Source organism: Magallana gigas, chromosome 3 (assembly GCF_963853765.1).
Source record: "Magallana gigas chromosome 3, xbMagGiga1.1, whole genome shotgun sequence".
NCBI lineage: Eukaryota > Metazoa > Mollusca > Bivalvia > Ostreida > Ostreidae > Magallana > Magallana gigas.
In genome coordinates, this window is record NC_088855.1 from 45,569,587 (window position 1) to 45,582,513 (window position 12,927).

At 33.3% G+C, this 12,927-nt stretch overlaps 1 protein-coding gene across 2 annotated transcripts; it reads right to left on the bottom strand.

Annotated features, from left to right (window-relative positions):
- Positions 1–314: 314 nt before the first annotated feature.
- LOC105328229 (probable cytochrome P450 CYP44) lies at positions 315–10,064 on the bottom strand. 2 transcript variants are annotated; one of them, XM_020067135.3, is made up of 10 exons: positions 9,951–10,064; positions 6,478–6,701; positions 6,030–6,255; positions 4,870–5,048; positions 4,496–4,691; positions 4,194–4,356; positions 3,867–4,033; positions 3,682–3,763; positions 3,301–3,507; positions 315–1,700 (listed from the first exon to the last, which is right to left on the bottom strand). In XM_020067135.3, the coding sequence occupies exons 1-10, from the start codon at positions 9,965–9,967 to the stop codon at positions 1,587–1,589; spliced, it is 1,575 nt and encodes a 524-aa protein (XP_019922694.3). In that variant the 5' UTR covers positions 9,968–10,064; the 3' UTR covers positions 315–1,586. The 2 variants fall into 2 exon arrangements, with proteins under 2 accessions (XP_019922694.3, XP_065936067.1); XM_066079995.1 differs by having other exon boundaries at positions 3,867–4,029; positions 4,190–4,356.
- Between the last annotated feature and the right edge of the window lie 2,863 nt (positions 10,065–12,927).

Here is a 12,927-nt window from a genome sequence, read left to right on the forward strand (position 1 = left end):
ATTCTACGGCGAACCGTACGCGCATAATTTTCGCGCATGTAACAATTTTTAATGTTACCCGTTGCTAAGTGCTTTGCTAACGCTGAGGGTAATAGAAAGGATTATGAACTGCGTCTAAACCAATCAGATTTCAGTATTTAACATGAAAGTATAACAAATGATAATGTTATTTTGATTTTATTTATTTTTCGAGTTTCACTACATTTCAATCTCACTTAATCAGATAAACAACCTTTTCATCAAACCCTTCACAATTTGCTCGTACAAAGTTGTTAGGTCAGTTTAGAGAACATAAAGGAAAATGGTTCATTGGCTTATTTAATTATTACTTTTTGAATAATTGACAAACATTTGAATATTAGAAGTTAAGTTACAAGAAGAATACAGAGGTAAAAAAAATCATTGTTATGTAAATTATGGTAACTGCTTCTAGACGTTACAACCTCTAAAGTTCTTAGAACCAAGTAGTTTCATACACAATCTTCGTTTTACCTTTTTTTAAATAAACAAATGTGATTCCTGCATCAATTACGAAGAATTTCATAGTGAAACGATGCTTAATGAGCAGAAACAACGTACAATAAGTTCATTTTTATCGGTAAGTCCAATGCTGCCACTTAATAATATGAATATATGGCATTATTAAGTTGTAACGTCTTGAAAGCTTATGGAAAAATGCTTATCTTGGATTAGTATTAGACCCAATGAAGACGTCGTCGATTTGGTAACATCTCCGATATTTCTATTGCAGATTGTTGTAAAATTTATCAAGGGTCTTTGCTTTTTTTCAGGCAGAAATTGCAGGATTTCTGGCGATGGAACAGTTGTCAAGTTTGGGGAAAACTATTTTGACGGCTCACAGGAATGTCATTGTCCATCTCATGGTTCATTGGAGGCAGAATGTATATATGTATAAATAGAGCGAAATAATAAACAGATAAAATTCAAAGTTAAATATTTTCCATTTTGGAAACATGGTTGAAAAAAAACATTTACATTTATATACATTTGGAACATTTAAAGTGGTAATATATATTAAATGACGAAGTGCTGATACATGTAGCATTACATGTATGTAGCATTACAATATTGCTTTAAACACATTAGGGTCTTGTCTATTAGTTAATTATGAACTTATCCATTTGAATCAACATTTCAACATACTATTGTAGCACAAACACAAGAATTAATTCTCTCTTATTTTTAACTATCATTTAAATCTACCCTACCATGTTCAGCGATGTACATGTACCTGTCAATTGGATTTGGACTTGTATATTATTCAAAGCGTTTTCTTTAACGTTTTTTTCTATAAATGAAGCATTTTTAATTTCTCCCTTATTATGTTAATCGACTTGCATACTTGTCGTCATTCGTTCACTTTATAAAATCTCAATTTTTTAAGGTTTTAATTGTGGTGGTAACGAAACTGTTTGGCACGTCAAACATGTTTATAGTTGCTAGCTTGTATTGATGTTGCTGCTATCGTACAAGGATATCCACTCAGTAGAGAACTATGGCAGTCCTTCGGAAAGAATAGTGTTCATGGACAACCAGGAGATACGATTCCCTCATACGAATAGAAACTATCTGTTTTGTACGAGGAACGACACTGGAGTAACAGGTGTTCGAAAAGTTTTATCCTTACACTTGATTTCATGACTTCCCTCTGGGAGCGTCAGTCGAAAATTGCGTAAAAGCTGAAAAAAACATTATTAAAAATATAATTTAAGTAACCAATCCTCATTTTGCCCATTCTAATCTATTCCCCGCATGGTTACCCCATGTTTGTCGCTTCAGAAGCTTTAAGAATATCGTTTGTTTAGGGCCTTTTAGACTATATTAATCTGATTAAGAAGAAAAGCTTTGTATGAAGATTGTGAAATATTTTTATTGTAAATAAAAAAGTAAAGGGATTAGAATTTTTGACTAAAGAAATCTTTTCTTAAATGCTAAGTTAGATCTGTTGGTTAATTTCTTGACCACTCACCCTCCTTAATCGACTGTCATTCGAGGTAAATTGAAAGACAAAAGAAATAGCCATAGAATCCGTACAAAAATATACCTCGTTGCGCTGTTATTTTTAAAAGGTACATAAATCCTTCACCAGTGTGATTTTAATTTTAATTTAAAGATAAAAGTATGTTATAAACAAAATACTTTCACCGGTTTAAAATTTTCAAATTTTACAATATTTGTCTGAAATATGTTTTTAAGTTTTTAAATATTTTGGAAATGTATAAATTTTAAAAGCCCCGATTCGAACTTCATAACCTAAACATAATTATATTTGATTTTATTGTTTAATTCAATAGGAAGAGCGTAACATTATGGGGGTGTCCCATACCACCTTAATGATTAACTTTGTCACGTGATATATAAACAATTCATGACCATCAGAATATCACGTTCCCCACGTCAATTTTGTATTAGGCCCAGTTTTATAAAAATGGTTTAGAAACCAAAACTGAATTTGCTGGTACACGTAATTCGCCTTAAAGAATAACCAATAATGCGATGGTCATCATAATAAAAATATACAGTTGAATGACATTGTCAAAAAGTGCCATTTTCATTCATTTTAGATTAAAATTATTTGAAATCATGATAGATTATTTTAAAATTGGAATAAAAAGAGACGAGTTTAATAGAAACTCATTCTTTTTACAATTTGAAAGAAGTTAAGAGACTACACACCGTTGCATTCAAGGTCATTCAGAATGTTGGTAAAAACTTTCCAATTGCCAAACTGTTTTATGGGACTATAACTTCTGAAGCAATTAATACGAAGGCAATCTGAATTCATTGCAATTGAGCACAAATACTAAATCAGAGTCGTCGGTGAGTAATCAAGAGATCAAATTGCCGTTGCTAACGTTGGGCATTTGCAAAGTGTTTGATCTATTCATAACATGTAGTTGCTAACGTTGGGCATATGCAAAGTGTTTGATCTATTCATAACATGTAGATTTAGTTATAGTCGTGCAAATCAAAGTCATATTTAAAATGTACAGTTTTTTCAAACCAGACAATACCTGATTATTTCGTTTAACATTTTTTTTTTTTGGGGGGGGGGGGGGCTAACAGTTGCAAGTTAACAGAACTGAGATCAATGCTATCCTTTTACTAAGATGATATAACTTAAATCATTCGGTGTACATGGCAATAAATGTCAAATGCGTTCGAAACTTTAATGATCGTGCTTATTATCAAATCTGGAAACATTTAAGGACCAATTTTGATTTATAACGAACGTAGACAGAGGTTCTTAGAGACAGACAAGTTGTTCTCAATTTTTACCTTTGCAGCACACACACTAATCTCTGTCTCAGCAAAAGTCTGTCCGATGCATTTTCGTGCTCCGTATCCAAAGGGAATATAAGAAAACGGATGTATCGGTGTATAATTGTCACTTTTACGCAGCCACCGCTCAGGTACAAATTGTTCAGGTGCTTCAAAATATTTACTGTTCAAGCAAGTTATGCCTGAGCAAAACACAAAGTTTGTCTACAACAGAAATACTTCATATTGGTGATTTGTAGGCGGGAAATCTTGTACAATAGTTTTGCCCTTCTACCTTTTTAATCTATAATAACGGCAATTTGTTTTTTTTTAATTCCGAAGATTTAGGAATACTGTTATTTACATAATATATCCTTTAAAAAAAGATTGTTCTCTTACATGTGCAGGTATTCGGAAACCTCGAAGGATAATGTCTTTGTCTAAGGTTCTTGCAGTACCGACTGGAACAGGAAATACCAACCTTAAGTGTAAATATTCACCGCATGAGTCTAAGAAATTCACAGATTTGGGTTTTGCATACACCTGTCATCTATTTAAATCCTGCTCCGTCTACAAATTTTTACCTCATTGATTCTTTGATGCACGCTTTCAGATAGTTTAGATTACAAAGAATGGTTTCATCTATTGGACCGAACTTCGGGACATGTTTTTCTAGCTCATCATACAACAGGTCTTGCTTTTCCAGGTTTTTAGCAAGATTGAACAACAATATCGTGATGCTGGATGCTGTCTTAAAGTAGAGAAAAATTTGATAATAGGGTTTCATAAATATCGGTAAAAGTTCCAAGATTATAAAACTTAGCATAAAGAATAAAATAAAAATTAACACAAAGAACACAGTCTCTGAAACAACGAACACATCTAAGGAATATTAAAGAAACACCACTTGCCGAATCTATTCCCCCCACAAAAACATCTATCAATGTTCTCTGAATATCAGCGGTCGTCAGTTTGGAGTCGGACAATAAATCGCTCAGAAGACTTTGGCTAACTTCCGGTGAACCGCTCGACTGAATCCGCTCCTTGCATTCCCTAATGTATTGTTCTGTCTGTCTACCAAAAAATAAATAAATAAACAATTAAACGTATTTCGTGGGAAACTTTAACTATGATTTTGTGGTAAAATATTCTGGGTGAAATGTTACGATTTTTAAGTGAAATTCAATCTTTGTTATCGAGAATGAATTGAAACCTTTTCAGATAATCAGCAGATTTTTCATATCTTCGATAAAATGGTGATCTGAACAGTTTAAACCACGGAATAACGTAAAACTGGTTTCCAAAACAGTCAAGAAATGTCTCTACATGCTTCATTGTTTCAGTTTGTGATGTTTGTTCAGGTTTGGAAATACAACCAAGTCGCACGCCAAAACACATTCTGCCCGCACCTGAGTAAAGAGGAAGTTCAATACCGTTAAAGTTTTTGTATTATCTGGGACTCTTTCTAACCACAACAAAAATGAAACCAATATTATCAGCATATTTTTGAAAAAAAACAATTGAAATTGCAGTTGTGTATTTATTTCTTTAATTGTAAAAAATGCTCAAAATAAAATGAAAACTTACTTTCAGTTGAAAACTCCATTAAGTGGTGTAAGACATCATCGATTTGACACTGACCACGAAACTTATCGACGAAATCATCAGCAATAACACTAATTGCTGATAAGTATTTGTAGACAGCTTTTTGTCGTAAAATAGCTCTCTGGGCGCTTTTCCTCAAAGTATACCATTCTTCATCGTTCCTATATAGTTTTATGTGAATATAGTTGCCGCTTGTTATTAAAACTTAGATTTTTTCTGTTTTGTTTTGGTTTTGTTTATTGTTTTGTTTTGTTTTTGTTTTTTTTTTTTGGGGGGGGGGGGGAGAGTTGTTATTATTTTTGGGAGTTGATTTTAATCAACTCTCCTATGCAGTTACTCTGGCAAACCGAAAGTGAAACAGTGTTTGGACCTAAGCACAAATCATCATCGCTGACAAGACTTAGTTCTTGAAAATAATTGAAAAATTCGATGTAATGTTTGCTGAAGCATTGTTTTTTAAGGAAACTTATCTATAAACACTTTGAAAATAGTCAGATTTTATATGATACGAACAATTTAGATATTTTTGTAGTCTCATGTGTTCCTACGCCAGAGTGTTATAAAGTCTCGTTCAGCCAGACGCTCGGCTGTTTCCGTAAATCTCCGACAAACAGAGAGGTTCTCCTGCTTGTCGGAGATTAACGGAGACAGTCGAGCGTCTGGTTGAACGAGACTAGAGTTCGATATCAATAGTGCTTGAATTGGATCCATACGAATTTTAGAATTGTTTCGATTACTAATACATAGCTTGAAATCTATCTTTAAATATTAAACAACATGATTCATATGGGGTTTTTCGAAATTCTTGTCGGGAAAGTCTAAAAATTCATATAATAAAAAGTGCGTAATTCAAATACAGACTAGAAACTAATATACCATGCAAGATAAGTTGATTTTAAAATAAATGATAATTGATAAAATCAACTCCCCTCAGTACTTCAGTACTTTGATTTTATATTGAACTAGTAGTCAATTCTTTACTTTCTAAGAATGAATTGAAAATAAAATAATTTTTCTCCGAAAACATGGAAAATTTTGGTACAATTCCAAATTTGTGAAATTTAGATGATACCAGTCAAACAAAATCGAAATTATTTCAGGTTTGGGCATCAATAAATTTATGTTATAGAAGAAACACTCACAGTCCAGTAAGTCCAGGCGATGCATTCGTTCTCTTTGTGTGCACTTTAGTTAATGGCAAAACCCCGCGAAAAGGAAACTTCCGATCATTTCGGAACACCTTTTCAACGTCGTTTGGATCTGTGAGAAACACATACCAATCGTTTCCGAGTCTTTGTTTGCAAATAGGTCCATATTTCTGGGTCCAGTTTAATACACGTTGTTGCATATTGTCTTTTGCATATTTTGCTGAAAACAAATTTTTATAATGTAAGAAGAAATTAAGTCAACTGAATAATTATGTTTCAAACGGCGTCTTTAATAATATCATGTTCCAAGCAAAATTAACGGAACTTTGATGTTCTCACCAAAGTTTGCTTTAAAACTTCATGAAAATCTCTTTCATTTCATTTAGCTTTGAAATCCTTAAATCTATAGTGAGAAAAAAAATATTTTAATTATTAGAATTACTGAAAGGTTTCATTTGTAAAAGAAGTCCCAGATAAGGCAGTTGATATATTCCGGAGGGACCTGGTATTTCGTCAAAATGTCGAATTTCGATCTCAGAAATGACCTTGTCATTTTTCTTTGAAAGGTTAGTCACCACTTTTGAAGAAAGATGTGTTGTTTCAATAGAAGGGGTAGTGGCCTCATACGCATGACGCTTTGGTGTGGTGGTAAACTGGAACACACAGCTACAAATATATTTTGAAATACGTGATGATGATGATGATGATGATGATGATGATGATGATGATGATGATGATGATGATGATGATGATGATGATGATGATGATGATGATGATGATGATGATGATCACAACGATGATGACGACGATAATATTTTCGATGTTAATAATTTCAAATTTACATCTACGATGCAAAGTTTGTAGCTTCTCATCCAATGTTTAAATTGTGTTTATCAAACTTGCATATTAAAGACAGGGAAATAAGACTTTTGTTACCTTGTTGAAACTTTGCGCGTGAAATAAAGGTATGAATAGTGCAAAAGGAATTTCCCTGTGCATGATATTTGAAAACGCCTTAATGCTATAATTACTCTAATCACAGCAACGGCTAAAAGCCAAACAAATTTCATTATTTCAGATAATGAACGGTGTGGATAAATTAGCGTCGATGCATTTAACTAATTTAAAAGTGTTTTGTATTGGTTGTGAACAATTTTTACGATCATTCGGCTTCATTTTATTAACCTGACACTATCCAAATGGTACAGTTGGACGGAGACTGATCAGATTGAGAATGTGAATGCTGTAGAAATTATCACTTGCTTTGAAGAAAAGGCTTGTTTAGATTTGACTTTAGGATAGTCATTTAGTCTGCATTACGATTTGAAATAAGCTGAGTACGGTTTAAACCCCAATCCAGTTTTAGAATTAAATTTTCAATATATGAATTTTCAAGTTTTAACTAGCTATCTCTTTGTTATACCCCTTAAACGAAGTTTGATGGGGGGGGGGTATAGGAATCACATTGTCCGTCCGTCTGTCTGTGCAAAATTCGTGTCCGGTCCATATCTTTCCATGGAGAGACATTGGAAGTTCTTCCCACAAAGATTGCTTATGACCTGAGGGTTTGTCAACACCTTGATCCAAGCTAATTCGGGCAAGGGCAAGGTCACTGGCAGGAAAAGTGCAAAGAAAGACATTGGAAGTTCTTACTTAGCACAAAGATTGCTTATGACCTAGGGGTGTGTCACGACCTTGACCCAATGTCATTCTGGCAAGTCAAGGTCACTGGCAGAAAAAAGTGCAAAATTCGTGTCCATATCTTTCTAATGGAGAGACATTAGAAATTCTTGATTTACTGGAAGATTGCCTATGATCTGAAGGTATGTCATGACCTTGACCCAATGTCATTTGGGCAAGTTCAAAGCCATTAGATTGTTTAAAAAATGCTTAATTTTTATATGTGCCATATCTTGCATGAATGAAAATGATTAAAAGGTAAAATTTTGACACAAAGCTTGCTCGTGTAAGGCGAAATTAAACTAATTGTAGCATTCGTATTCCCGACCGCCCCTCTGAAAATGGCCCGCCCCGATGTATTTTATCTTTTTTGGAAAAAAAATTTGATAACAAAATTGGGCTCGGTAAACCAAAAATTCAAAACAATAAATGGCTGCTTGAGATGTGAATTATCGTTTTATTCCAGTCATGTTTGTTATCATAAGGATACAAATGTCTTTATGTTTTAACAGTTAAGTTGAAGTATTAATAGCAGAAGCAATTAAAAAAAATTGAGCAGTTGTTACTGATAGAAAATGGACTGTTAAATAGATAGCATCCATCATTTTCTATAGCAAACTACTTGAGTAATGATTTTTTCTTAGCGGGGGTTATCAATTGTGAGCTTGCTCACAGTACCTCTAGTTACATTATACATTAGAAGTTTATAGTCAAAGATTTCTAAATTTATCTATAACAATCTAAGTGTGAAATTATCATAACAGCAATATGCCTAAATGTTTATTTATGTGACATGTCATTACCATCTCTTCGTTATCTAAAAAAGCAATGCCTGTCTAAAAAAATTGGAGAAGAGAACAGTCTAAGCTCTGAGCGAGTACGGTTCGGGCTTACCGTGCTGGAACGCAGCACTTTAGCATAGACTCTGACATGTGCTGTGCAGGAACGCAGCACGTTAGCATAGAATGTGTTATGTTGGGCTAACTGTGCTAGAACGCAGCACCTTGATGGAGTGTGTGATGTCGGACCGTCCATGCTGGGTTTCCGCATGTTATTTTAAGTTGTTAATTTGGAACTCCGAGACTCGGTTTACATTGGAATAATACCGGTATATGAACTATTGTTATTGTGGAGTTTTTATTCAGCGTATACTTGGATACTTGGGCGAATGTAACGAATTGAGCTTTCCCCTTAATTTACCACATGGATTTTAAGAACTTATACATTACAATTTACAATACAAATCACATACGAGAAATGTTCTTGTAAGTTGGGTAGTGCAGTTTAGTTAAATGCCGATTGGCATATCTGTCATATTTTAAATGTTGAATTTACTGGGTACATGAGTGTAAATACAACATGACAAATTTTGTATTTACACCCGTAATAATCATACAGCGTTAACCACAACTTCACAGATACTTCTTGATAAAAACTTTACACTGTTTTCATGGTGAAATCTTTCTTGTCCTTTCTGCGTCCAACTAATATACAAAAATTTCATGGTGAAGTCTTTCTTTTTCTTTCCGCGTCCAACTTATACAAAAAGGTCGACGAGGAATGAGCACTGACGATTAATTCTTGAATTTGTAACTTTGAAAATTTTTATTTACATGCATGTTGAGATCTACAAAATACAACTCATATGGATATTCTTGGTATTTATATGTAAACCAGTTTTTATCTTTTTTGTTTTCTATTGTGTTTATGTTTGTTTCACCCAAATTATAAGACACTGCAGTAAGATACCCTTTATTACTTGTCCACCTATAGTAGATTGCTTCTTGAACAGCTACCGTGGCAACTTATCAGATGGATGGAAATTTACTGAACTATAGGTATTACAAAAGGCGCTGAACATTACCCAAATAAAAGAAATTATTAGATATATGGACTGCATAAAGACTGTCGTAGATTTATCACTTTGTGTATCGTTTGTTTCTGATTTTAATCCCAACTGTAAATCCCAATTTGTTCAATGATACACATGTTCTGCAGACATAACAAAAGTTATTTTACATTTATAGTAAGTGTTCGATTTTGGCAAATCAGGACAACCGGGAATTTTATCTCCAAAATAAACTTAACTTTAATCAACAGAGCACGCGCTAATAAATTACGTAGGAATTTAAGAACAGTGTTTTACACATTTTATACATAGGTCGAAGAACATGTTCCTCACATACAAGGCACAGAAAAACTGGAGGAAGAGGATATAGTGCGTTTTCAACTTACCTTGCTCTGGATTTCATTTCTCGTCAATTCCGTTAATTTCATTTATGACAACAATGTTGCCTTGACCCTGTTTATTGGCATTCAGACTTATCTTGCTGTGGGCCTTTTATAACCAATCGCAGCTCTGTGTATACTCGATATAGGATATTTGATTAATACATTTTATCCAATCTGATTGAAAAGGGGCGCCAAATATTTGCGCAAGAACGGAATTTAATTTAAAAAACACCACCAAAGGTCTCAACAGAATTTGTCCATGAAATTTGTGTTTTATTTTTGCATGTTTTTAACTCATCATTTTATTTGAAATCATGTCAATATGACAGGCTTATTTCCATCAAATGAATATTGATAAAAACTGAGCAGCTGATAAACAATAATAGTAGCTTATGTAATTTGATACAAATCCCAAGGTTAAGGTTAAGGTTAGAGGGCAAAACTTGAATGGATACTATTAAATGTTATTCAAGGTCACACAGAGTTCAATCGTTTTATTTGTATATATTTGTATATAAGGGAGGGATGGGTATTTTAAGATTTTTTTTTTCGTTTTTTAAACAAAATTTAGGACTGGGATTTTTTATCGTAACCTTTGGATAAGTTTTTATGTCTGGACAATATGGTTCTATCCTATTTTGGTTAGACTCTCTTTTTCATCTGTTTTAACAATCTTTAAAAAAAAACCCAGTTACATAGTGAACAGCAAGTTAAACAGTTCAGTTCTTTCTATCTTAGTTTATTTTTTCCATGTGTTTTTTGCGTTTATAATTTAATGAAAAGGGATAGGCATTCAAGTGTCATTGAATATCATCGGTAAGCGATAGGGAGTAAAGACATGTCAATATATAGAGCGAAATTGGTCTAGAAATAGACGTTATTATCCAAACCAAATCTAATTTAAGACCAGCCATAGATATGTCACTTTTTCTCACTGTGTCACGTCTGTATCGGTGGTGCCTTTATTTACAAATTTATAATTATATGCAAAGTTGTTTTTAATTGGTCAGTGTCGATTGCAAAACACCAATAACTATAAACCCATAATATCAATTGTAGGTTTTTTTTTCAATATCAAGGTTATTGTGGAAAATTATATAATTAGTCACGGTAAAACTTGCATCTCAGTCATGATAATAGAATAACAATTTTTTTTTTTTCGATGATGGTAAATATAATGATGTCTCACAAATCTGGAAACAAGGTAGAAAAATAAAGTGCAGATATGATCATGGTGATCCAAGTCGAGTTCATGTTTTCGTAGAGAAGTTTAGTGTGAGGCAAAGCGTTCTACTTAAAATAAGTGCATTGGCAAATTGTTTCTATTTTTCACTTGGTAGCGCAGTCTTCTAAGTAGACTGCTGGCCTGCAGATCCTTAGTTAGAATATGGCACGGATATTGCATTTAAATTGTTATATTTGGCGTCATCTTCAAATCGTACACATTCTATAGAGTATTGTATGCTTTTTCTTTGGTAGCTCATGCGGTGTATAAAAGTAGCAATCATTACAGAAATATTTTACATAATGCGCTGACTCGGGAACATACATGTTTAATTACCTGAACTGAATTAATTTAATTAATTTAATTTAAACTGCTTATGATCATTTTATTACTGAAATAATATAAAGAGAAAACTGGAAACAACTCGTACGTTAATAGATACAAGACATGGCCCAATCTACAGAGAACATGTATTTTTAGAGCAGAAAAGAGGTACGATAACGGTCAAAAATCGACAAGAAAATGAGGAAATGTCTGAATGTTCAGACGTCAATCTGGTGAAATGATATTGAATGAGTATAACAATCGACCGAGGGACATAAGAAATAGGCCACATCGATTATATATAGAATCAGATCCCATAGGATTGTTCCTAAATGGACTGATAATGCTATATTTGACTTGAAAGAAAAGTTGGACGATATACTGAGATATATTTAGATTATATAATATATCTGTTAAAGGTATGTTAAACAAGAGGCATACAGGCCGTGACGGCCACTTGAGTACCAAAGCCCTTAGATTGACCTGTCAGAGGGTCTCATTTTTTCTACAAGTCATGAGTTCGAAACTCGCTTGGACTTTTACAATTTAAACCTTTTTAAGAATTTTTAAAATTTATTTTATGGCCAAATATTGAACAATTTGAATATTATAAACGGTGATTATATTTTGAACATGATGTTTTTTATTCACATTTAAAATATCTCGAAGTGTCCCATACCACCTTAAAACATCCAGCATTGTTAGTATATGTGGTACTTGTGTTTCAAGCGTTTGATGTGTGTATATGGTTTGTCAAGAGGCCGAAGAGGGTATTTTCAATTCAATATCAGGTGACCTATATTGCAATAATATTGGTCTTCGTCTGTCTTCATGCGGCCAGTTTCAATTCAGTATTAGCAGATATAAAGGAGATGATTTTTAGACATTACTAGTATATACATAAACACTTGAACACTGACCATTTTGGCCCTGTTCTAGAGGCAAAACCCTTATCCCAAGGGACATGAAATAAACAATTTTGGTTGAGGGCTTCCTGGTCTACTCAATGATGAATTCAGTATGTGCAGAAGTAAAAAAGATTTTTGAAAATGGTTAAATTTTGGCCCTGTCCCTGGAGCCTCTGTAAGGCAAGTCATGAAAGGAGAAGAGCGACAAAGCCTGTCGAATCTCCTGCACCTAGGATATTTAAACAATTTATGTAAATTTCATATAAAAGAATCGTGTTTATCAGTACATGTATACTATAGAACTGCATTCTCTGATCATTGACAAACATACACTTATACTTTTCTTCTTATTTTCATTTCTGTTTATTTTCTTTACAACGTGATCTCAAACAATCCCCGACTGTGCTGGCGCTATTGTTTATTAAACGTTATTTGGATTGGGCAAGAGCATTATGTATTTTTTGTCATTATCTGAAGAGTTTTAAATGTTTTCCAAAATCATTCTAGATCTATTACATAAATT

Coding starts and splice junctions, on each gene's coding strand:
- LOC105328229 (XM_020067135.3), bottom strand. Junction 6,256..6,477: donor TTTACAAATGAAACCTTTCA/GTAATTCTAATA, acceptor ATTTGTTTTCAG/CAAAATATGCAAAAGACAAT. Junction 4,034..4,193: donor TTGTGGGGGGAATAGATTCG/GCAAGTGGTGTT, acceptor CTCTACTTTAAG/ACAGCATCCAGCATCACGAT.